The sequence below is a fragment of the Xenia sp. Carnegie-2017 genome, unplaced genomic scaffold (genome assembly GCF_021976095.1).
Source record: "Xenia sp. Carnegie-2017 unplaced genomic scaffold, XeniaSp_v1 HiC_scaffold_6, whole genome shotgun sequence".
Classification (NCBI taxonomy): Eukaryota; Metazoa; Cnidaria; class Anthozoa; order Malacalcyonacea; family Xeniidae; genus Xenia; species Xenia sp. Carnegie-2017.
In genome coordinates this window covers 5,897,994-5,925,434 of record NW_025813526.1, presented here as the reverse complement: position 1 = coordinate 5,925,434, position 27,441 = coordinate 5,897,994, and the positions used below count along the sequence as shown (strand labels likewise).

The 27,441-nt window shown below is 35.8% G+C and overlaps 1 protein-coding gene across 1 annotated transcript; it reads right to left on the bottom strand.

Annotated features, from left to right (window-relative positions):
• Nucleotides 1-14,488: 14,488 nt before the first annotated feature.
• LOC124458148 lies at nt 14,489-20,165 on the bottom strand. Its single transcript, XM_047008228.1, has one exon. The coding sequence runs from the start codon at nt 20,001-20,003 to the stop codon at nt 14,796-14,798; it is 5,208 nt and encodes a 1,735-aa protein (XP_046864184.1). The 5' UTR covers nt 20,004-20,165; the 3' UTR covers nt 14,489-14,795.
• Nucleotides 20,166-27,441: the final 7,276 nt, after the last annotated feature.

Here is a 27,441-nt window from a genome sequence, read left to right as displayed (position 1 = left end):
ATGGCGCAAGCCATGATATTTGTAAGGCAGATAATCCAAAGCTTAAAATTCACTCATGTCAAGCAAGCGCGTCTATTACACTATTACACCAACAGAGCGTAAAGGGTTCAGCTAATAGATCGTGACTTAAACACCACACGAGTACATACGAGTACATACGAGTGACATACGAGTACATACAAGTACATACGACTGACATACGAGTACATACGACTGACATACGAGTACATGCGAGTGACATACGACTACATACTGATCACAAGTATATATATATATATATATATATATATATATATATATATATATATATATATATATACCTGTGTCCCAAGTGCAGGAGTCACCATTTTAATATGGTGATAGCCAGGAGGGCACATTGTATATACGCTTTGTATATTACGCTCGCTGCGCTTGCGCAGTTTGAGCGCTCTCGGATTGCGTAGAGAGTCTCATAAAGAGACGTTCACCGCATTCGCTTTATGCATTGCTCACCTATATAGGTTTGAGCGCTCTGGTGACTCTACAATACAATCCATACAATGTGTAACCGTACGTCCTGTGTCCCAAGTGCAGGAGTCGCCATATTACTATGGTGATAGCCGGGAGGGCACATTGTTATACACTTTGTATAATATAAAGGATTCTCTGGATTTTTAATTTGAAATTTTTATTAAGCTTTCAACTCGGTGCTTTGAGCCTTCGTCAGAATGTAAGAATATATTATTTACAAAGTATATTATTAAATATATTATTTACACTTTGTATAATATAAAGGATTCTCTGGATTTTTATTTTGAAATTTTTATTAAGCTTTCAACCCGGTGCTTCGAGCCTTCGTCAGAATGTAAGAATATATTATCCCAAGTGCAGGAGTCGCCATTTTACTATGGTGATAGCCGGGAGGGGACATTGTTATACACTTTGTATAATGTAAAGGATTCTCTGGATTTTTATTTTGAAATTTTTATTAAGCTTTCAACTCGGTGCTTCGAGCCTTCGTCAGAATGTAAGAATATATTATTTGCAAAGATTTTGTAGGCGTTTGGAGCGTCTGATTGGTTGGTTATTAGTTGAGTTGATATTATTGGATGGTATAGGATGCGTTGACATGGTTTCGGGTGTATGGATTGCGTTAATGAAATTCGAGTGTTTTATTTTACTCGTTGTGTTATTAGTTTGTTGTTTTGGTTTTGCCTTTAGTTGTGAATAGATGATGGGGATGTCAATACGTCTGTTTATTGTGTTGTTGTCTTTGCTGTATCATGCCACTTTGAATTCTCGTGCTTGTTTTGTCTGTGCGCGTCCAAGAAGTTGTGTTTTTGTCCAGTCAAATGTGTGGTTGGTATCGTAGGTATGTTCTGCTGGTAGTGATTTTGGGTCGCGTCGTTTGATGGCATTCTTGTGTTCAGTGAGTCTTGTTTCAATTTTCTTGGATGTTTGTCCTATGTACTGTTTTGGGCAATCTATACATGGTATCATGTAGACCGCGTTGGTTGTATCAAATGTCGTTGTTCGCTCTTTATGTTTAGTGAAATATGACTTGAGTCTGTGTGTTGGTTTATATGCGATGTTTATTTTGAATGGTCGGAGTAGTCTTGATGTCATTTCTGATGTTCCGTTAATATATGGTAATGTCACTATTTTTACTGGTTCGTCTGTATCTTCGTTAGGTTTTTCAGTTTGTGGTTTGTTGTGTATTTTGTTTAACACTTTGTTGATAAAGATTGGTGAAGGTTATGTTCTGTGTGGTATTGTTTATTGTGTGTAGAATGTGTTCTGTTTTGTCTTTTCCGACGATAGCAAAGATGTCGTCAACAAATCTTCTCTATAGTCTGATGTGTGTGTTGTTGGTGACTGACTGCTTTTCAAGGTGTTGCATAACAGTCTCGGCAAGGAAGGTGGATAAAGGAGAGCCCATTGGTGTTCCTGAGATTTTTCGGTAATATGAATTTTGGAAGGAGAATTCAATGGAGAGGCAGAGCTCGAGCAGATCGATGATATCGTCTTGGTCTAGTTCGGTTGTGATTTTCCATGAGTTGTTGTTAGTAAGTAGTTCGTTTTTGACTTGTTTGGTTTTTTTTTGTGGTATGGATGTGAAAAGTGACACTACATCGTAAGATATCATGATTTCGTCTGGTTTTAGTTTTACATTTTTAATATTGGTGAGGAAAGTTGTGGCATTTTTGATAGTATGATGTGATGATTTGACTAGTGGGTGTAGAATATTAGAAAGATATTTTCATAGTTCATACGTGGGAGATCCAGGAAGAGATACAATTGGTCGTAGCGAGTTGTTTTCTTTGTGAATCTTTGGTAGTCCATAGAATTTGGCGGTGGAGGAGTTGTTGGGTCGAATTCTTTTGTAGACGGTTTTGTTAAGTTTCTTTTTGTCTTTTAGTTGTTTTAATTTCTTGTTGATGCGGTTGGTAGTGGTTTTGTTGGGGTCTGTTTTTAGAGGTTCATACGTGTTGCTGTCTTGTAGGAGGGTCTTCGCTTTGTTGATGTAGTCTGATTACAAAGTGTATATATAAATATATATACAAAGTGTATAACAATGTGCCCTCCCGGCTATCACCATAGTAAAATGGTGACTCCTGCACTTGGGACACAGGATGTACGGATGCACTTGGGACACAGGATATATATATATATATATATATACATAAAAAGATAAAAAGTTTCTCCGGATTTTAAATGATTTTTATTGAGCTTTCGACTCGTTGCTTCGAGCCTTCATCAGAATGAGGATATTTATTTACACGTGCTTTTAGCTTGGAGACGTTTAGAGCGTCTAATATCCTCATTCTGATGAAGGCTCAAGCTCTCAATAAAAATCATTTAAAATCAGAATCTTTTATGTATTCAATGCCTGGATTACAAATTTTTAAACTTATATATATATATATATATATACACTTTGTATATATACAAAGTGTATATACAAAGTGTATATACAATGTGCCCTCCCGGCTATCACCATATTAAAATGGTGATTCCTGCACTTGGAACACAGGACGTACGGTTACACATTGTATGGATTGTATTGTAGAGTCACCACAGTGCTCAAACCTATAAAGGTGAGCTTTGCATATCGCGAGCACGGTGAACGTCTCCATATGAGACTCTCTACACAATCCGACAGTGCTCAAACTGCGTACGCGCAGTGAGCGTATTATTACATATATAACCCTAACCCTTAACCTAACCCTATATAGTCGTGTGTCACTCGTATGTACTCGTATGTCAGTCGTATGTACATGTATGTACTCGTATGTACTCGTGTGGTGTTTTAGTCACGATCCAGCTTATAACTCTTAACGGAGTTAAACATTAGGGAACTTTAAAGAATCCTAAAGCAACAAATCGAATAAGGTTTAAATGGTTTTAGCTGTTTCAAATTTTTTTTGACGAATTATGCAGCAGGGAACGTAAACAAATGTATGAGTTGCCACATTGTAAGTAAATAATAAAAATCTTCTCGGATACGATTTGTATAATTTTACACAGAATGCGCTAATTTGTCTTTGCGTGCAGCCCAGTTTGAGAATGTAGAAATACAAATCGATTCAGCTGAAGCGCAAATAAAACCTCCGTAAAAATAAAAGAAAGGTCTTACCTTTGATACATTATCAACTGTCGCAATAACACAAATCTGTCAGCTATTCTCTAACTTCTACAACAGCCCACACATTCAGTTAGTGAGTAAAATGCCCCAGGTAAAAGTTTTTTTGTTACCATTTACTTACTTTGCAGTCAGTAAAATATTGTATTGATTATCGACAGCCATTTGTACTCTGAATATTAAATATTGAACTTGTAAATACAAATTTAACTTGAACACTTTTAATTCGACAAAATTTGATTGGCTTATCAACAGCGTGGGACATTAAAATATGCGAAAATGTGCTAATTGCAAAATGATGCCACACAACCATGCTAGATAACTTCGTCTAATAGCTATATAGCCTTTATAATAGTTAGAAAAGGGGAAAAATCAAAAGGAACACCAACTAATAAAGCTAAGAACGAAGAAGCTCAGCAGCAGAAGCAAAAATGTACTTTAAGGGAATGCACACATAAAATTAAAGATACTTTTCAAAACTTGTGAAAGACAAATTTAAGGGTCAAAAAATGATTGCATAATTGTAGAAGAATTGAAAGTTTAAATTTCTACCATCAACATTCAACTACTAACAATCATTTCATTTGGCTTAATTTTTGATTGAAAAAGTTATTTAGTGATAAGTTAATCGAAAATGCGAGTGCTCGTGAACTCACAATAACGAGTACACGGTAAACTATTGGTTAGTCGTTTAACAGAGTAATAAAATTCTTACTCAGCTGCTGAGTAAATTACTAAATTTTGCTCAAATAAGTATTTAGAATTGTTTTATTTAAGCTTTGAAGTTGATTGGCTTCTTGAGTAAAACATGTAGAAGTATAATTTACTCATCATATTGAAAAGATATTACTCAAGCAACCTTGTACTAGTGTCTTTTAACGTCAAAATCCCTGTTCACCAGTATTCCACTTGATCTGGCACTTACTTGTACAAAAACCCTCACCACGGACGTACTTCCAATACCAGCAGAAGACATTATGGAGCTACTGAAGCTCTGCCTCACCTAGATTTAATTCCTGTACAATGGTACACACTACAAACAATTACACGGAGCAGCAATAGGTTCACCCGTTTCTGTTGTAGTTGCGGAGATTTTCACGCAAATTATTGAGGAATGGGCGCTCACGACATAAAAACATGTAGTACCGTTTTGGTTCCGCTAGGGAGATAACACAATCACACTACTACATGCAAAGGAGATCGAGGACTTTCACAATCACATGAACAAAAAGAGCAACCATATACAATTCACCAAAGGCGTTGAGGAAAATGGAACTCTTCCTTTTCTCCACTGTTTGGCAAAACATGACAATCAAAAACTGCGTAACACAGTTTATCGAAAACCAACACACTCTGACCGACTTGACCAATCATCGTACAGCTCGCGTCACACAAAACCACCACAAATCAGAACATTGACAAACGTGCACAAATTATATGTGATTAAATGGGCGCTTTGTACAAAGCGAAAATAACTATCTCAAACGTGTTTTTGACAAAAACAAATATCACTATGACTTCATTAAACTCAACACTTACAAACACAACGAACCTAATCATACAAACAACTCAACGACAGCATCAACGATACCTTACTTATATGAAAAATACGTCTGAGACTTGTCTTAAGACAGTACAACAAACGTGTCGCACATAAACCGATCACAACGTTGCGACAAGTACTAACGAACATCAAAGACAGAGAAAAACCCAACGAATGACAAGGTGCAGTTTACAAAATAAACCGCTCCGACTGCCACGCTGCATATATTGGGGAAACTGGCAGAAACTTAAACATAGGACATACTGAGCACAAACGAGCTACAAAGAAACAGGACAAAACCAATCACATTGCCGAACATCACCGACTGACCAAACACATCATTCACTGGGGAATCAGTAAATTGCATAACTTACAACACTAACTATGGACAACAGTTTACGTTAGCAAGCTGTTATATCAACTTAGAATAAAACCCTCTAAACAGATTACAACAATTACCTGCACATGAAAGAATGTTTATGCAGTGCGGTGTTTTGAAATTAAATGAAGATATGATCTTCGCACTTTGCTGGACAATTTAAGCAATTGTCTCGTGAACCTGAAAAATTCAGGTGACTCAACGGGATTCAAACCCATGACTTCTGTGGTGCCGGTGCAGTGCTCTGACAAACTGAGCTATGAAGTCACACAGTGGTGAGCAGGTCAATTTTTTTGGGTTCATGTTTTCTCGCGAAAGGAATTTCATTGCACTGCACCGGCACCGCAGAGGTCATGGGTTCGAATCCCGTTGAGTCACCTGAATTTTTCAGGTTCATGAGACAATTGCTTAAATTGTCCAGCAAAGTGCGAAGAGATCATATCTACATTTAATTTCAAAACACCGTACTGCATAAAACGTTCTTTCATATGACATTCCTTTCACGAGAAAACATGAGCCCAACAAAATTGACCTGCTCACCACTGTGTGACTTCATAGCTCAGTTGGTCAGAGCACTGCACCGGCACCGCAGAGGTCATAAGTTCGAATCCCGTTGAGTTACCTGCATTTTTCAGGCTCATGAGGCAATTGCTTAAATTGTCCAGCAAAGTGCGAAGATCTTATCTTCATTTAATTTTAAAACACCGCACTGCATAAAACATTCTTTCATATGACATTCCTTTCACGAGAAAACATGAGCCCAACAAAATTGACATTCTCACCACTGTGTGACTTCATAGCCCAGTTGGTTAGAGCACTGCACCGGCACCGCAGACGTCATGGGTTCCATTCCCGTTGAGTAAACTGAATTTTTCAGGCTCATGAGGCAATTGCTTAAATTGTCCAGCAAAGTGCCAAGATCATATCTTCATTTAATTTCAACACCGCACTGCATACAACATTCTTTCATATGATATTCCTTTCACGGGAAAACATTTGCCCAACAAATTGACCTGCTCACCACTGTGTGACTTCATAGCTCAGTTGGTCAGAGTGCGAAGATCATATCTTCACTTAATTACCTGCACCTTACAAACGACTTATTAACAATACAAATAAACAAGCAACAGGACACATTACTTTAAACTAATTAAACGTGACAATACATAATTGACACAAAATTTCACAAAATACGATGACGTGAAAACCAGATAACAAATACAGCTAACCCGACGTTTACTTCTTACTTGACGCTGAAGATATCTACCGCAAAGTTTCTCAAATTATTAGTCAACATCAACAACAACAAACCTTTTAAGGGCACTACTAACTTCAACGATCTACATCCACAAACATGACTTTGTAACGACACTCCTTTGTTCAAACAGTTTATTTATTTTAGTTTTTCTTATGTACTCTTTTTTGACCACGAAAAACTTTATACAGGAAATAATTTTTGCCATTTTGTATTTGCTTTCTTGTATTTTTGCAATAACTCCATTAACTTTATTTTTGTCGCTAGTGTTTTTTTTTGGTTGAGTTTCATCTATGCGTCTTCGTTGATTGGATGCAATGAGAGTTAAATGTCACATTATGTATATCAAGTTCTAATGAAATTTCTTAGGCATGTTCTAGAAATCAGATTACATTGCTACATAATTTTCAAGACCATCAAGTCCCAATTTAGACCATGAATTACAATGTAATTTTGACAAAAAACGTTGGAATATTTACCCCGTAGCGTCTAGACGTTTTTAAAATTGTGTACATGTTTAGTTAGGTGATTGCTGCTGTGGTGTAGCAACGGGCTATAGAGGGCTCATGATTATTTAAAAAGCCTACATATGACGCGGAACTGAAACATTAGTTATTTTTATATACTTTCGTCGTTATAATACTTGGTTAAGGGTTGGTATTGATAAAATTGAGGTTTTTCCAATACTACACTCACAACTCAATGAGCTACATATACTTTGACTCTTACAAAGAATTATGTCTGTATCCGGAGGCTGATTTAGTGGAGGGGCGTGACAATGCAGGTAGAGGCCCCCTTTTGCAATGAAAAATCCAACAAATTGAATAATAATAAAAAATGACAAGCCAGTTTCAATTTTCAAGCAAATTCAAAGAGTTTGGCCCGCTCAATCATAATCTCTTAGATCCGCCCCTGGTATCTAACTGTTGTAGCTGAAAAAAAGTTTTTGTAAAAATGAAAACTCTCAAGTTATAGATATAAACGTCATTAAATAATATATGAAATTGATATACCTTCCAGGTTCGATTATGAATTTCATCATAATAAGTTCTTTCTTTTTGTGTGCACACCCGATACTTGCAATGTCTAGATCAAGAAGGATTAACCCAAAATATATCTCGTCGTACGTGCTATTACCATCCTATGTTATCACTTCAAGTTAATTCGTGTTACTAAGTATTTCCCATTAAATGCCAATAAAGGGATAAAAAAGGATAACATTCATTTTGTAACAGCAATAACTTCCAATGAATTCAAATGATTGTTGAAATTTGTGGATGCAGTAATTGTCGAAAGTGATGATAACGATGCAATGAAGTTGACTGTGTGTACTTTAGATTTACGTACCTTCGAGTTAGATTTTTTAATTCATCAAAAGAAACTGAACGTTGAAGTTTGCCAATTTCTTTACCAGTATCACCCTCTTCACATCAGAAAGTATCATATAATAACAGTCAAGCCAATTTTTCTAGCAAAAATGGTGGCTACGAATGGTGAAGCAGTTTGGATCGAAACAATACTAAGCTGTCTTTTTTGTTGGCCTCCATTGCACAAATATTTAGAGTTGAAGGTTTTATATTCCTTAGCACGTCGAAATAAAGTTTTGAAAAGCAATGTCTTGCCAACGTAATTGGTTTCAATTTGTTTAGTTTTTCCTCTTTTTTAACGGTTTTGGAATCGTGTGCTAAGAACAAATCGCGCATTGCAGAAGAAGTGGACAAATCGGAAAATCATTATTTGGCTTCATCTAGATTCGGCTTCATCGCACATTTGAGACAGCCGCCATCTTCAGTAATTAATTATTTTACTTAAGTATTTTGTGCAAAAACCGCTGGACTTACAAACTAGCGTTTTGGCATGCAAAAATGCCAGGCGTGTCTAGTGTCGATCAGTTATTCGAGTTCCAAAGAAAAAAGAAACGTATACAATGCAGAATCTTGGAAATTAAAAGTAGTTTCGATTATGCGATGTATCAACCGTTTACAAAAATTGGAAGAACGAAGATCGTCATTATTATCAACGACATGAAGGTTGTGTTGTAACATGTAAGAAATATAGTTATTAATACAAAATGTATGTGTTTGTTTCTGTTTTGTCGATACACACTCAACAAGAAAAAAAGACGCATACCAATTTACCCTAAGGACCAATCAAATTTAGTTGATAACAAAAATCGTTAATATTAAAGAAAGACTTTCTTGGTCATCAATAATTTTCCTACCACTTCATACAAATTTTGACAGTTTCCCAACGTCTAGTTAAGTAACTCATCATTAGTTTTGCTTAAGACTATTCTCCACAACAATTTTACCAACATACCTACAGCTATATTTGAAAAATTATATTGATATGGACTATTCCTTGTTTCGATTATAATAAGTCATAGTAATTGCTCGTAAGTTAAGGGGGAGGGGTTAGACTATTTAATTACATGATTATGCAGAACACCTATCGAGCGCTACCTTTATTTAACTAAGATTGTGTTGACATTGGGAAACTAACTGCATAAAAACAATCTTTTAACTTTACCTCACTTTGTTTAAAGTTTGAACATGTGTTAAAGCTTTTCAAAGGTTGACTTTCCTTCTCCAATTTGCTAAAGTCCTGTTACAAATTAAATTTAATTATAGAAGAAGCGGTTTGAAATTGTGACCATAACAATGTCGGCAAAGTCTAGCATTTAAAGTCCATTAATGGTTTAACAATGATAACGATGATGATGATAAAACTTTATTAAAAGAGAGTAAAACGTGACACAACAAGTGTGAAAAACTTGTGGCCCTCAAACTAACAAACTACGAGATCAATTGCAATTTAAAAACCTGACTTGCACAAGACTAAAATACTAAAAAAACTAAATAATAAATTATTCTGTGAGCATATCTGAATTAGCTTTATCATAAAGTTTTTTTTTAAAAAGTGTAGCTGATGAAAGTTTACACATAGTAAGAGGTAAACTGTTCCAAAATCGACTTGCAGTAGCAGCAAAAGATCTCCCACCATCATTTTGTCTCTTTATTTTGGGTAAACAAATAGTTAAGTCTTTATAACGAGTATTTCTATTGTGGCTACTGGCATTTGTTGGTTGAATATCAATAGTATAAGATGGAAAGTTACCATAGAAACGTTTATGACAAGTCATGGCCTTTCTAATTTCCACTTTCTTACTAAAAGGTATCCAGCCCAATATGGGAAAGAGTGGAATACTCCTATCGCGTGTTGAGGCATCTAGAATTACGCGAGCTACTCTCTTTTTCAGTTTTGTAATTTGATCCAAGTTATTTTTTGTTGCATTTGACCAAACACATCTACCAAACATCATAGCAGATTTAATAGTGGCATTATAAAACGCAACGCGTTCATCCAATGGTAGATAAGATCTTAACTCTTTAAGAAGGCCAATTCGTTTAGCTAATTTGGAACATAGCTTATCAATATGATTTGAAAAACTTAGGTCTTCATCTAAAATGATTCCCAGAAGCTTCTGGTGGGAAACCTGCTCTAACATATTCCCATTAATATGAACACACAATAATGTAGATGAATTTACCAATTTCTTTGCAATTCATTTTCCAGTGATAAGCATAGTTTTTGATTTTTTAGAGCTAGCACCATTAAATATTTATTTACCCACGAGTTCAAATTAGTTGCATCCTCTTGTAATAGGCGTTCAATAGAGGAAACATATGAATAATGATTACATTTAATAAGACTGGTATCGTCAGCAAAAATAATGTTGTAGCTAAATTTGTTTCATCCACAAAAATTTGTTCAGCAAGCTAAAAGACTATATTTTCTTATCGTATGCAGACTTTGATATTCCTAGATGTTTTTTATTTTCACTGACTATAGATCTCAAAATAATATAAGAAATATCTACGTGTGTCTTGCTAAGGATCATTTCTCTTTCGTGCAAAAAGTAATAATTTTTAAAGAAAATTTATAAAAGCTAATAGATGATAATTGTAAATTAAGTTGGAGTGTTTTCTGTTATCTCAACAGTACTATTAAACTTAAATTAAAAAGATCTACAAAAAAACCTATATAGCTAAAAAGCAGGTGTTGATGTAGGATTTTTCAAACGTGAGTCAAGAAGCGCACGCCGGAGGCACTATCTTAGGGGTCCAAGGGCATGATCACCTGGAAAATTTTAATTTCTAGGGTCTCGGAAATGCAATTTCCAGCATTTTAGAATGGACAATAATAATATTTTATGACTATCATTTGTATGTAAAAATCTACATTTTCTAACATTTAAATAGTTACTAAGTTGTTTGACTGTTTCACCCTATATCAGACTCATTCCCTTGCCTATAAATCTGATCGTCGTTATATGACAGCCTGATTCTGACATAAACTGCCTCACACAATCAACAACTGCAAGGAATACTTAATAATCTAGAATTTCTAAGGCATTTTAAAAGACAAAGCTCCCAAAAATTTAAACAAGATAAACAACATTAACCATGCTGTGGAGGGAAAAAACAAAGCCATTGAAAATCTTTATATCACACATATCTAAACGCTCTGTAGTTCCTATCACTGCAGGAATAGAAAACATGATTGTTTTGAAACCTAAAACCTTTCAAAATCAGATTACTATTGATAAAAATCATGCTCAATGTCTAAATCACAGCGTTGAAAATCTTATAGGTAAGTATACCATAAAAACATTTCTCTATAAAGGGCTGATCAAATTGAATGGTAGTTGCATGCATTGGTTTGCAATCAAGTTGTTTTGAGCTTTGTAGTAAATGCACCGAGCCAGGTAGATATTCTGGCAAAATACAACCAATGGAGGTGGCAATGGATTGAGCATTATCTTCATGCAATGCCTTAACATATATAAGGTGGGATTGCAACAATTTAAACATTTTCTCATAAGTTAATTAGATAAAAAAAATAAAAATGCAAAATGGTTAGGATGCAATATTCCACTAGTCTTAGATGTACTTTCATAACTAAACAAGATGTGAGTGAATTGATCTTTCAATGACAGAAGACAAGCCTTAAACGCAAAAAATGATGCATTCTACTTGCCATGGCAGTTCAGGAATGATTCTTTTTTTTAACAAAATTTTTGCCACTTTGGCAGAATCCAAGCACTCTTGTGATAAAGATTGAAGCAAAGATTTTTAACATTGTGATTGAACTATTCAGCATTATTTTTATCAATAGTTGAGAATAGAGTGTAATTGTAGTAAATTTTGGCATTTTCAAAGAGTTATATAAAGGTCAGTAGCCTTAATAAATTTACCAGATTTTCATCAATTAAGAAAATTAGTGACATAGAGCTATAAAGGAAATTTTCAAAAAGATCTGATGAACAAGTACAATAAAGCAATGATTTATATTCAAACTCAAACATACTCATTTCAAATTGAATGACGACTGAAACCTAAATACCTTATAGCTCTGGAAACGCTTGGTTTACAACCTCAATTTTTTAAAGGCATATATATAAACCTCATCATAAAAATCACTACTTAGTATCTTCTTGCTAAATAACAAATCGGCAATTTGAGCGTTTTACTAACTTGACGCACGACTCACTTAACATTCCTTTCACGCAAAGACGATTTTAATTTGCACAGAAAAACTCTGCTTTATTCAAAATTCCACATTTAATGCTTTCCATCATATCATTAATTACTATAGTGATAGTAATTTGTAGAATAGTCCGAATATTCCACAAAATTATAGCCCACTAAATCCAAAACAAAATTTTCTAATAGAATACAATACGCTTGACTTTCAAATTGACGATCCCCTGCTCATGAACAGTGCAATTGAGTCAAGGCATCATTGAATAATAAAAAATATAGTGCCGAAGTAGTCCGCAGCCCCCCAGTAATTTACAGCAAATGAGTCTCAAGAGAAGTGAAGAATAATTAAAATACGCTTTGGCCAGTCATATAAATGGATATAGTCACCAGATGGAGCGAGATTTGTGCGCTTGACCGCTGCCTCCGTGAACAAAAATACGTTTCAAAAAATAACTTCAGACTTTGTAAAAAAGAAATTACGTAGTTAGTCATCATTTTAGTGACTTTAATACTCAAAATAGAATAATCATTTTTTTAGAAAAATATACGTGACTCGCATTACTCTTTTGACATACCCTAGATCCGCCCCTGCTAAAAATCTCCTTTAAAATTTTATACTGCATGTATACTCTCTATAGCGTCTGATATATATATTATTAATTCAATTCTGGAAGCTTAGTCACACTAATTGTGCAAGTCGAAAATTGTAAAAAGAATTTCAAAGCCATTAATTAGGTTTACAAGCTAAAAGTCTCAATAATCACGAAAAGAAATTCAAGAATTAAAAAACAAGCGTTATTAACCTTGAAGGCCTAAGTGCAATAAAAATAGTTAAGTAAGAGAATGATGGGGCTTAAAATTCACTTTGGTTTTCCAAACAAATATATTTTACAGCTGTATGTTGATACAGCTGTTGATACAGCCTTATCTTTCGCTGGTTGACGCTTTCAAAAGTAGCTGGTTGTTGACTATGCATGTTTAGAGTAAATCTTCTTCGTGTTTATTAAATCCTCGTGTTTATTAAATCCTCGTGTTTAGTAAATCTTCGTGTTTATTATTACCAGAAAAAACATGCTAAATTATTAAAAAATGTTGCCAACAAAAGTCTACGGAACTGTGGTTATGTCATGTAAACTCGAACGTATGAAATGAGCTTAAAAGACGCTTTTGACTGCCACGTCCATGTTTGACAATAATACAAAGTTTATCAGCACTTAGGTCATTTTGTGCGATTTCCTTTAGCAAACTTACGAAAATAAATTTTTGAGTTTCCATAACACATTTAATGAACTTAACATTAGACTAAAAAGAAACTTTATGACAATAAAAAGGCATAATAACGAAACTTCTTTAAACATGACATAAGGAAATACATCAATGCAAACAAGAGGGTTGAAAGTATTGAAGAGTGTTTGTCAATTTAGTGTAATGAAAGAGAAAGGAATGATATTTTTTCACAAACCACATGGGCTTGTTACAAAATTTATTTGCAGACAGACAGAAAATCATTTTCATGCAAAAAAGGCTTTTAATTTACAAGTGTACTTTTAGAACTTTGAAACTGTATGCGCTAAACTAGTAGCGCGTTTAAATAATTGCCAGGTAATAGCATGGTTTCGAGTGCAATTTGGGAAAAACATGCACGAGTGAGTTTTTCAAAGACTGTCAAAATTGAAAACTCACAAGAAGCATGAAAAAATTGCTCACTTCTGTTGAATTTGATCTTCAGGGTGCGTACATTTCAGCCGGAATGTTTTTAATATCCCCTGACTTGTATTTACAATTCTGTCAGATATTACTGTTTACAAAACTCCACACACACAGCTACAATAAGGTACCTACTTTTAGCAATATTCATATTTTCACCCATAAACATCTTGCTAATGGTGAACTGTAAACTCGTTCTCTAAAGAAAATATACTTACGCCAGCCATTTTAATGGTTTTGTGTAGAATAATTCAACTTTCCAGCATTTTAAATTTTTTATTTTAGTTGGCTCTTACAACATAATTCATTACCAGAAAATAGAGACATTTGTGACAGCGCTAATATTTAGCAATTGCTCTTTCAAGTAAATAATATTCCATATGTTGGGGATTGCCTCCCAAGTTTCTCCCAACACTTCACAATTTTTAACAACAGGTTTGACGAAGATGTTTTTATTTCACAGTCCCAAAAAACAAGATCATAATAACAACACGTGTTCTCCTTTCTATCGCAATTTGCATATCACCCCATTTCCCTTGCTTCCTATTGGTGCGCGTAAGTGTTTGTCATAACTACTCATCTAAAAGGAGGCGAGTCTCTGACACTCTCCCCCCATATACCTTGATTTATAAGGTATATGTAACCTTCAAGAGACTGCCTTCTGTAAACAAAACAAAAAATTTATAAAGTTCAATAAAGTGTTTGTTTATCGCCAAAAGTTTCTGTCCTTCTTCCAATCTCTTTCAAACTTCTAAATCCGTCACTTCCTTGATATGTTGTTCTGCTGCTACTGCAGCGTCTCGTTTAGGTTTAAACGCTGGTGCTCTGGGATCCAATGGCACGGGGTTCGGTTCAACACGGTCGCATGATAGCTCTAGTGGGTAAAGATGGTTTACTGCTCTCTCCAAATAAGTTTTCCCTGCACGAAGTTTTACGGCACGAACAACACCATCTCGCCCATTATACAACTCCTCCACGATTCCAAGAGGCCATTTACCACGACTTCTCTCGTCTGATCGTATGATAACAACGTCGCCCTTTTTCACAGTAAATGTTGTTTGCTTGTGTTGTTGGTTGTGACGTTCACGCAATCCCCTTAGATACTCATTAGACCATCTCCGCCAGATAGCTTGCTTGCATTTTAACAAATACTTAGCCCGTTTCCTTTGGTCCCTTTCTTCTATGTGATGTGCTTCCAGCTCTGGTGCGAATGTACAACCAACGAAGAGCATGGAGTTAGGGGTCAATGTTGGAAGTTGAATATCATCCTCCATGTAACTTAATGGTCTATCGTTCAAAGCCACTTCAACATCCAAAAGAACATCCTTTAACTCTTCCCAATTCAGCAATCCATTTCCGATCGTCTTATGAAGAGCCCGTTTGACCAATCCGATTAGGCGCTCGAATTGACCGCCCCACCACGGGGCACGACTTAGATTGAATTGCCATTTCACCTGATTCTTGCTGAGAAACTCGTTAAACCGTTCATCCCTCTGAGCCTCCCGTAACCACTTTGCTGCTGCAACAAAAGTCTTCGCATTATCAGAGTATACCTTGCTCGGTCTTCCCTTCCTAGCTATGAACTGTTTGAAACTTTCCATAAAGCGTTGGGTATCCAAACTCGGCATCAACTCGAGATATACAGCTCGCGTTAGGCTGCAGGCATAAAGTAAGACATAAGCTTTTCCCTGCTCCTTTTTCTTCCTTTTGTATTTAAGTGGTCCGGCGAAATCAACACCAACAGCTTCGAACGGGCGACTTCCTTCAGTTCGATCTTGGGGTAACAATCCAGGCGGTGGTTGCTGCACTGCTTTCGCTTGGAAACGACGACAGCCATAGCACGCTTTGATTATTCTACGTGTTAATTGCCTTAGTCGAGGTACCCAATACCGCTCCCAAACTCGAGCCATGGTCATCCCAACTCCCCCGTGGAGAGTTTGAAGATGGGCGTCTTCCACAAGCTTGGTTGTAAATAGGTGTTTGTCTGATAGGTATACAGGATAATGCCCATGAATGCGCCCTCTGCATTCCATGATACCATCGTGATTCTCTTGAAGATTAAGTCGACCTTTGTCGTCTAAACAATCACAACTTTGCTGCACTCTTTTCTCCCAGAATTTATACTGTCGTTCAATCTCATCAGTCGTTAATGGTCCAACTACTCGGCTGTTCACACGTCTGGCATTTGTGATAAACCTTTTTATCCAAGCACACACTCTCATAACTTTCCTTAAAGACGAAAACTTCTCGAGGATGTAATCAAAACAATCTGAGTTGTCCATTTGTACGCCCAGTGCTGTTTTTATGACCTTTGCTTCCTTCTCACTCTCTTTGGTCGATTGAGTTACAATGTCTTGTGGCCACTCATTGATGTTTTGGAGCCAATGTGGTCCATTCAGCCACAACTTGTTTTCTTTCACAGAGCCACCTCGACTTCCCACATCAGCAGGATTTCGATCGGTTGGTACATATCGCCATTCGATACCCTGTTTGGACTGGATCTTTTGGACTCTGTTGGCCAATAACTGTTTATATTCTCCTCCTCCTTTGATCCAGTGCAGTGCCACAGTACTGTCGAGCCAGGCATACGTTCCTTCCACTGGGAATTCACTTAGGACCTTCCGCACATTGTCCACAATGTTACAAGCCATGTGCGCTGAGACCAACTCCAACCTGGGGATTGTTATTCCTTGTTTGGCTAATCTGGCCTTTGCTGTTATGATGCCTTGTGTTGAACCAGAGGATTGCTTGACAACAGCATAAACAACTGCTGCCACTCCTTTCCCGCTCGCGTCTCCAAACGCATGCAGCGATATTGAGTCGATCTCTTCTTGGAAGGTGGGGATTGAACGAGGTACAGCAATATTGTTTGGCAATTGTTTTTCCCAGTTCGTCCATTTAGCCTTTTGTTCGTCAGATAATGGTGCATCCCACGGTAATTTCATCTCACACACTTCACGATATATTAATTTTCCCTGCAACGTTCTTGGCGACAGTAACCCTAGTGGATCGTAGATCTGAGCCAGTTTGCTTAAAATTCTTCGTTTTGTTGTAGTAGCTACAGTTGAAGGAACTATGACCTTTATCTCGTCCTTATTCTTTGACCAACCTAATCCCAGAATACTCGCATCTTCCTCACTAGGTGTTCCTAGTTGTTGCTTTGCAAAGGTTTCTTCCTCGGTGATGCAATTCATGTCTTCTAACTCCTTCTTATTCGAGTGCCATTTGTGCAGAGTAAACGTCGCATCGTTAAAGATTTCTATTGCTTCTTTCTTCAACTCGCGCGCTTTTGCTACCGTTGTCGTCCCACTTACTAGATCATCTACATATACGCTTTTGCGCAATTCAGTTACCACTTCTGGACTGCGGTTTTCCCAACAGGTGAGATGTTGGTCAATCACTCCCCCAAGGAGAAACGGCGATGACGTTAACCCGAACAACGCTCTTGTAAACCTCAGTGTTTCAATTTCACGAGTTGCATCTGGGCTCCAGTGGAATCGTAGTGCATCCCTGTCACCTTCCTTGATTCGAACTTGCAGGAACGCTTGTTTAATATCTCCTGACAGTGCAACAGGATGAAATCTCATTCTTACTAAAATGTTCCAAAGATTGTTCTGGAGTGGAGGGCCTGGGTTTAAACACTGGTTCAGACTTGGAGCTTCATTATTGGCTTTGGCAGAGGCATCGTACACGATTCGAACCTTTGTGGTTTCTGCTCTTTCTCTGACCACTGGTTTATGCGGAATATAGAATTCAACACCTCGGGCTTCATGTTTAGCAGCTTCAACGATCCCTTCGACTTTCTGCTGCTCAATGATTTCAGAATAAGAATTAGTCAACCCCTTCTGATGCAATCTGCGTTGAAGGTTTGCTAGTCTTCGTAAACTTCCTTTATAATTACTTTGTAGTTGTGGGTGATTACCCTTCCATGGAAGGCCAGTTTCATACCACCCTTCTTCACTTCGCACAAGCTGTTCTTGAAACTCAGCATAAACTTCATGTTGATCATTTTCAGGTTTGCCAGCCAAACCCAGAACATCTAACCGACACAATTCTTCGTAAACGCTTTGGCTTGTTTGTGAAAGAAACATAACAGCGTAGTCCAGTTCTTTGCCTTGTGCCAATATCGTCCAGCCAAACTTCGTTTTTTCAGCAACAGGTTCTCCCACCTTTCCAACGCGGGGTTTCTCAGACGTCTTGATGCGCATGTAGTCTGTAGCTCCCAGGATTAAATGCACAGGGAGTCTTGGTTTTTGATCATCGTCTTCCATCTTCACACCCGCTAAATGTGAATAAGAACTTACTAATGCCTTATAATTTGGTTTGTCCACAAACAGTAGTTCTCCCTTATTTACTTTGGTTACGTTCACGTCCATTTGAAATTCCCCTTTGACAGCTTTTACAAGTATGGTTGACAGTTCCATTTCCTTGGTAACTGAGGTGAGCATCATTTCGACACGTCGTGTTTCCTTTCTATAAGATCGCTTTGGAAGTAAGTCTAACAAGGCTGCCGATGCATAAGAATTACCAGAGCCTGTATCTAGAAGCGCACGACACTTTATTCCTTCTACACTCACCACAACGGTTGGATATACGGCTGGCCCATCACTTGCCGTTAAAAGCTGATCTTTCTTTGTGCATATCGACGAATGATGTTTACCATTGCACTTTGAACACATATGAGAACTCTTACAGTCAGCGGCGCGATGTTTTGTCCCCGTGCAATTGAAGCAAAGTTTTTTCTCAGCTAATAATTTCTTCCGCTTATCGATGTCGGTTACAACCGTGCAATCAACAGCGCTGTGATTTTCAGAATTACAATAAACACACCTACGCTTACGTCGCTCACTGCCTGCTACAAGTAAAGGTTTCCGAGTTTTCTTAGAACTTCCACTCTCTTCGGCTGGATTGATGTCTCTCCACTTCTTCAGTTCTGAAATAAGATTTGTTAGATTCCAATCTTGCCAACCTTCGTTACCTCGCACAAGATCAGCTTTAATTCCCTTCAGTTTTTCTAATATGTTCCTTGTCATACCACTAACTTTGTCCAACTTCCTGAGTGTTTCTAATGCTTGCGTGTTATATAGGAGAGTCTTATAAAATTCTTTCACTTTAGCAGGGTTCCCGTCCAAAATTGTTGGCAGTCCCATGATGTTTTGAACATGTGTGTTGACGATCTCACTGGTTTTCCCATATTCACTTTCGAGTACATTCTTTGCTCTTTGATATCCTTCTGTTGTAAAAGGTAATCCTTCGATTTCCGTTCTAACTTTCGGTTCTAACCATTCTTTCAGGTACGCAAACTTAGTAACAGGGGGTACGTCAGATTTATCTACCTCTGCTTGAAACGTGTTCCAAAACGGAAGCCAGTTTGCATAATTCCCGTCAAATTTGGTTACAGGAAGTTTTGGTAATTTAATACTTGCATTTTGTTCGGATCTTTTCACCGACTTTTCTACCGCCTTTTGATGCTCCAACTGTTGGTTTAATAACTCCGATTTGTATTGAAGTTCTTGCTTACGCTCTTCTTCTTTCGTTGCCTGTTCGAGCTCGACTTTTCGTTTCTCAAATTCTAGTTGCCTTTGTCTGTCAACTTCCGTAGCAGCCCGTGCTGTTTCTTGAGCTTCAGATTTTTGATTTCCTTCGATATAATTTATTCGTTCTCGTAATTCACTCACTTTGTTGTCAGCTTCGGTAATTGTCAATTCAATTTCTTGTGCCCACGATTGGACGTCTTCCTCAGATTCGCCATTAGTAAACTTAATCTCCTCGACTTCATCTTTTAAATCGCACACTGTTTTTATCCGATTCGTTACCGAACTGATTTGTCGCGTTAAAACATCTACTTTCGTAGAATCCATTACTTCGGTTGATTTTCTGACGGCAAAGCTTAATGCTTTGAATTTGCCAGTCAATTCCCTTTGCTTTTCGTCTACTGTCTCGGTCATCATCGATATTATATTCACGCCACGCACTAATATCCCGTTAAATTTTTGTCTTAGTTTGAACTAAACCACAGCCAAAAATCCCGTCGGAGGTGCCACTATATTGGGGATTGCCTCCCAAGTTTCTCCCAACACTTCACAATTTTTAACAACAGGTTTGATGAAGATGTTTTTATTTCACAGTCCCAAAAAAAACAAGATCATAATAACAACACGTGTTCTCCTTTCTATCGCAATTTGCATATCACCCCATTTCCCTTGCTTCCTATTGGTGCGCGTAAGTGTTTGTCATAACTACTCATCTAAAAGGAGGCGAGTCTCTGACACATAAGATTGGAAGTTAACCAAGTTTGCAAGGCACTTGACAGTATTTTTTCCTTTTTAGATCAATCATTAAAGGAAAATATAAGAATAAAAATAAATCTAATAGACGGAAACATAGGTTTTGTCTTCGAAAATAACGATGTGTTGATATGCTCCAAAAAATATGCAATTGTTTAGCGTCTCATAGCGACGTATTTAAATTTGACAACTTTGTTCATTATTCCACCAGCGCAAATTTGTCAAAATTTGAGAGCTTTTGGAAGTATTTTAATGTGGCTAAATTAACTATTCAACCAAAAAATATTGTAAAGGAAGCATTGGACTTTTGCTTAAAAGGATTGCACTTGTGATATGACATCAGGGTGATGCATTTTTTTTTTACTTAATCATCCATTTTCAGCATACTCTGTGATCACAATAGAAACATTAGCTGCAAATGAACGTTCTCGTCACATATTGTAGAAAGTTTGTACACTTCGTTTTCTTTTATCATTAATATAGGTAACTTATAATGTTCGCAGCTTTGCCACATTATCGAGTATGCCAGCTTTGTTATATGTTTCCACTACTCCTTTTAAAAGAAAAAGCGGATGCCATGTTTAAAATTGCACTGTAATTCCTTTTTATACACTATATTTTTTTTTTCGGCTGTGCTCAGTAACGGATCTAGCGTAAGTCAAAATAAATTATAGCTCGTTAATTTTAATCCGAAGTACTTTCATAAAAACACTCTTGGCTTAGAGATATGAATAATATAATTTCCCCAACACACGTCGACTGGAACAGAGATCTTTGGAAGTAATCTGCTAATGAAAGAAAGGTCTTGAGACTTAACAGGAATCATAAACGTTTAATGCAATTCAAAAAGAACTGGATGATTCAATTAATGCGTGCCGCAGCACACGCTTATCAAAGTTTTAGCGAAAAAAATTGGAGCGTTTTGACATTGCAAAATTCGTGACAAAAAGGACAAGATAGAGACTTATTCAGGATTAAACTGTTATTTACTTCTATTTTTGTGCTTTGCTATCACCAAAATACTTGCACATTTTTTGAAGTCGATGAAGTCATAAACACGAATGTTATGATCATAAATTGTTAGAAGTTAGATCATAAATTTGGAAAATTAGATAGCTCCTGTGTGCAGTCTCTTGACAGAACACCAAACTCGGCAAAATTTAATCACAGATATAGAAGCAGCCTCTTAAATTTGTTACTAAATAAAGAAATCCTGCAACATTTAGAAGCCGTTTAGGGAAGTTCAATAACAATTGTAATAGCTCCTTCCTGATTCGGAAAAAACACGGACACGGATGGCACAGATACGGATACGGATGAGAGGATGAAACATGGATAAGGGGATAAGACCATTGAGTTCTATAATAACTGGAGGGGGAAAGGGCCCTGGACCCCGTGGTCAAAAACATGGCGGTAATGGCGGATTTTGGTTGTCAAAACTTCCACTTTGAGAAAAATTTTTAACATTCGCTCCCTCCCGAATCCGAATCTCTATTACTGCTTATATAAATGACAACCAGCGAAAACATCCACGATACCGTAAGCATAAAATACTGAATATAATGCTTCATGTTTTTGTGAAATAGACACACACATTTAAATGAGGAAAATCTACGGTAAAATAACGTATATTTCTTCAAGTAATGCTTTAGCTATGTTAGAAATAAATATCAAACGGCATTCTTTACACTGTCAATGTGTCGTTAAGCTTTAATGCATAATCCCATGTCCAAAAAGGAGTTAGAAAAAGTTAGCTTACCCCTACGACTTAAGTCGACTGGAAATATATTATAAGTAGGTATGTAATTTTTTTGAGTTTTTTTTGGTAGGATTGATTCTAGGTGTCTTATAAGGTATTATGAATTTCTGATAAATCTACTGAGAATTTATGAGGAAAATATCTTGAACTAGGAGAGCAAAAGAATGAAATTCAGAAATTCTATAATCATGTTGCTGGTTCTGTTTTGAGCCAAGATATTAGAAACTGGATTGTCATTGACAACCATGGATCTACTACTGAACAGAAGTACATTAATTTCCCATTGAAAATACTATTTCTTAAATTAAAGTGCATTGGTTTCTCTGACATAACACTTTTCTTATTGCTGCATGAAAGCAAACCTGTTTAAATAATTATAATGTAGGTGAAGATATTTAGCATGTTGTATAATTGTTATTGTACAGACATTTATAATATTATGGCCTTGTGTAATGTATGTCAAGAACTTATTAATTCTCAAAAATGCTAACCTTCTTGCACTACTTTTCTCTTGTGTCCTTACAAATTACAGTTAGCTATACTAATTTTTTCTAGGTTCAAACAATTTGACAAACTTTTGAATTTTACATTATGCCTTTGAATTTTTCTTTTTGTCTTTTGGTAAAAATATCAATGAATGACTTAAAAATCAAGTCTATCTAAAATAGTGTTTTTGTACAAAGTAACTATACCTAATTGGAAAAGTCTCATGTTGAAGACAGATGTCACTTCTTTTACTACATTGCTACTCTTATTCTTTTAAATGATATCGTAATTCTTCAAAAGACATAAAAAGTTCTTTGCCATCAATTTTTGCTTCTTCCACATTCAACTTCGTTGCAACCAATGCATCTTATGTGAATTTTTAATCACCTGGAATTGAAAAACGTATGGATTTTGTCAGATGATTCAGTACTATATTTAATGTTTCATGCATGTCATAAGCTTTTCTTGAGCAAATATTTCAAGGGAGGAGCAAAATTTGGCACATTATTGAACAATGTAGTTTTTATCTTGATTTTGATGTACTAACCTGTTTACTACACTGTACAACAAACAATTCATTTACAGAAACACCAGATGGTATTTACAAAACTTTTAGCATAAAGCAAACCTTTACACACCATCATCATGATTGTCCATAATCTGTCAAATTGTCCAGGCTAGCTGTTTAATACAGGTATTTTTTATTGTACGACATGTACCAAAGAGTTCATTAATTAATCCCACACTGCATTTGATTTCAATACAGCTCTGTCCTTAATATTTGCTTCATATTTTCAGAAAAATATCATGAAAAAATCCTCCATTTCATCTCAGTTGAAACAAGGAGTTTTACAATATGCATATCTCGATAAGAACTGGTTGCTTTGCCTCGTCTAGCAACCGATTAAGTAAAGAACAAATAAGACTGGATAAACATAACTTAAATTATAACTTAGTAGTAAAAACATTCACAAAATATATACCATCACACTTCAAGTATTGAATTAAAACAAAACACTGGACACTTTAAATGGTAAACAATCTTACGTTGCTTACCGGTGTCATGAAATGTTTCCTTTTCTGGCATTACTTCAGCATCCGTATACCAAACAAGTTGGCAGCATGTTTTAAAGATAAAATTTCTAAAAGTTTTTGTGCTTGGCATTGATATTTTATGTAATCGCAATTGTGGTTGTCAAATCCGGTGGGCGAAAAAAATTTTATTTTATGAGCCCGCGTCTTTCCGCTGACTTTGACAACCAAAATCCGCCATGTTTTTGACCACGCGGCCGCGCGCTAATAATTTATAGTAATTTTGTTGACGTTTCCACTCCAGGTCTTATAGAGCTCAATGGATAAGACGCGCATCTTAAACTTTTTTTTCAAGTGGTGATAAATTACCATGAAAACGTTTTTGCATCGAATTTGTTTAAATTGTTCCATGTGCCAAACGTTAGTAAAGTAAAGCCTAAATCTTTTAAAACATCACTTAAAAAATGCTTCGTAAACATTTATGTTGCATGCTTATATAGTCAGCATTTCAGCTCTCTGCCAAAGACATTATTTAGATATTATTTTCTGTCTGAGAAGTATCTTAACAATGTCGCAAGTTGCAGGTTATTTGACGCAGGTAAAGTAAAGTGGATTTGCAGTTTTAAAAGTAGATTTTCTCAGGATTCTTTATTTCTGTACATGCACACTTGAATGTGCTCTAAAAATCAAAGTTCTCTACAGCTAAAACTAAAATATATTCTTAGCGCTTCGACATTCATAATTTGTTTTTGTTATATATGTATCGTTATCTATAGTTTTATATTCATCAACCCTGTAGTTTTGTACTTAGCAACCCTTAAGTTCTATGGACTTATCAATCTTCCGTGAGCTCAATTAACGAATCAATAACTATTGAAACTCACAAGATATTATTTGATTGAAACCCGCTTTCAATTGTAGCTAAAGTCCATATAAAAATGTCATACTTATAGTTTATAAATTATACTTTTGTGATAAATTTAGATGGTGGTCATATCGCACAATAATCGGCAGCAAGTTTGGATCAGTGCTTACTGTCAAAATTAAGTAATTAGATCAGGTTATGTGTATTTTTATCGAGTAAAGCTTACTGCAAGTATCGTTGAAGTTATATAATATTCGATTATTACGCAAAAATGAAAAAAATACTTTGCTAAATGTAACGAATCATTGCTAGTTTGAAGGGCATAAATATTTCAGCTAGTTGAAAATGTAAAGATGCAGTTTATAAATTATAAAACATGGTTAGATAATATCTGTAACTTACACTTTCTCGCAATCGTAAAGTTGCTTTTCCCTAGTAACTAAGTGATCATACTAGATACTTTTGGTGCAAGATAGGTATTTATATAAATAGAACAAACACGTGGATATTGATTTTACCAAATGCTAAAAACATGTTTCTGCCATTGACAACAGAGAACGTGCCATCTGTAGCCCGTGTTTGACTCTAAGTGTGCGTACATATACACTGTCATAATAGTTGTTCTATACAATCAAGATTTCTTTGGATACAACTGATGTATATTTTAATTGAACTATATGTTTACTTCCACAAATATAATAGAAAAATAACTATAACTTAATCGATTATCTTAATTTTGACAGTGAGCTAGCGTTTATTCAAAGAGAATCAACCTTGCACTTGCAGCCTTTTATTGTAGGCATTTAGCAACTGGTCACATTATATAGTATATGACTTAATTCTTACTATTGGAAATGTAAGTATTTCATATTTAAATGCAATGGGGAATTTTTACAATAAAGTGTCTTTTTCAATCCAATAATATCTTGTGAGTGTTAAGTTAAAAACATATCTAGTTGTGTCTAAATGTTTATTGTATGGTAATTGATATCTCAGACGGTTGGTAACTATAGAAATATAGGGTTGGTAACTATAGATTTATCGGGTTGGTAACTATAGATTTCTATGCAAATTTAGATCATTATCCTCATTCGTTTCATGAGAAATCTAATGTTTTTACAGTGAGTGTGCATAGAAAAATTTACCTAGCAGAACCAAATTTGCAGGCTGGCTACGCCACTATTGATGAGTATAAATTTCTAGGGTAAAAATACATGTATAACAAACACAAATCATAAATTTTCAAAGCGCAATGAATGTTAGTGTTAGCAACAGCTAACGTTGATACCCAGGGCACATTCAAGTTTGCACATACTGAAAGAAAGAATTTCCAAGACTTTCATAATAAACTTTTTTTTTACAAAAATTTACTTTCAAAAATGCAAATCTACTTCACTTTATCCGCTACTGGCGCAACATTAACCTATAATTTGAGACATTATAGAGACACCCTCTCAGGTAGAAAATCAATGTCTATATAATGTCTTTGGAATAGAGCTTAAATGCTAGCTATATTTACACGCAAAAGAAATTTTACGAAGCATATTTCGATTGATATTTCAAAAGATTTTTGTTTTGCTTTCATATAATTTGGCAAATGGAAAAATTTAAACGAAAGCATCCAGTGTTGGTGCAAAACGTTTTCATGTTACTTTTGCTAAACGCCGCTACTTGAAAAAACTAAAAATTTTAAAAAGGTTGTTGTAATAACCCTTCATCCGCATCCGTATCCGTACCATCTGTATCCGTGTTTTATTCCAACTCTGCACCTTTCCCTTTCTTTTATAAAAGAAGATTTTACTTTCATGTTTAGAGATCAGGCGTAGATATGTTGGAATGGTTTTGTAAATCCTATTGCAGCTGCGTAGCAGTCCCAACTACTTCGTCCTTTTTATGTTTTCCCAATAAATACGATAAATTTCTAAAAATGACTACGCTTAAAAGTTTAGTAAGTAATACTACGCCTTTATTCTAAATACTCTCTCATACTCACACTCAGCGAGGCTTTAAAATCCCGTCTTTATTATACGTAATAGGAATTTTCACTCCAGTGATTGCTTCAATTGAAGTTGGTATTTTAGCAAATAGCTTGCCATTGCTAATGAAATTTTTTGCCAATTCTTAACTAGAAAAGTAGCAAATTCTATGTCACACTTAATGAGTGCGAGTGACAGTGTGAGTAAACTGTTAAAAGACACACAAAAAGCATTTACAATGTGTAATAATTAGTGCCTTAACAATATTTTTCACATAATAAAAGACTATAGTAGCGTATTCATGTACACACAAAGAAAAACCCTGTGTACATTTTTGTAAAATTTAAAAAATTCTTCATGACTTTAAAACATACTTGTATGAGTTCAAGCAGTATGTAAATAATTTTTCACCAAAGCTAAAACAGTCTTTTCTGTGTGATTTTTAGGAAGCCACAAATACTTCTCTACTTTTCTCAACTTAAACCTTGTACGGCTTTGACAGGACAAAATAAAATATGCTGAACAGCACGGCCACGTTTATCTGGAAGAAACACATAGGTTTTAATGTTTGAAAAATCTTCAAAAGAAGCCGGGACTACACAACAATTGAAAAGTACAACCATGAAAGTGAAACAGGAAGTCATGCAGACCTTGTACAAGTACCATGATAAGAACAGTAACCAGTTATCTTTTCCAACTGATGATGTTTTGTTTTACACTTTACCCGTTTAAAATATCCTCAAGTGCAAGAACTTCTGGAAAGTCTTCTCTAAGAGAATCCTCACTTGCTGTGATATCGAAAACTTGTTTATTAATCTAGATGAAACTTATGACAGCGCAGTGAAGACATTTTTGCAGCCAGGTTGCATAAACAGATGTTTTTCACTTTTTTGAAAGGTGAGAATTGGATTATGACAGTTCACTGGCACTTCCGAATTAATGTAAAAAACGTTGTGAGTTTACTTACATTGACAAATACAGTCG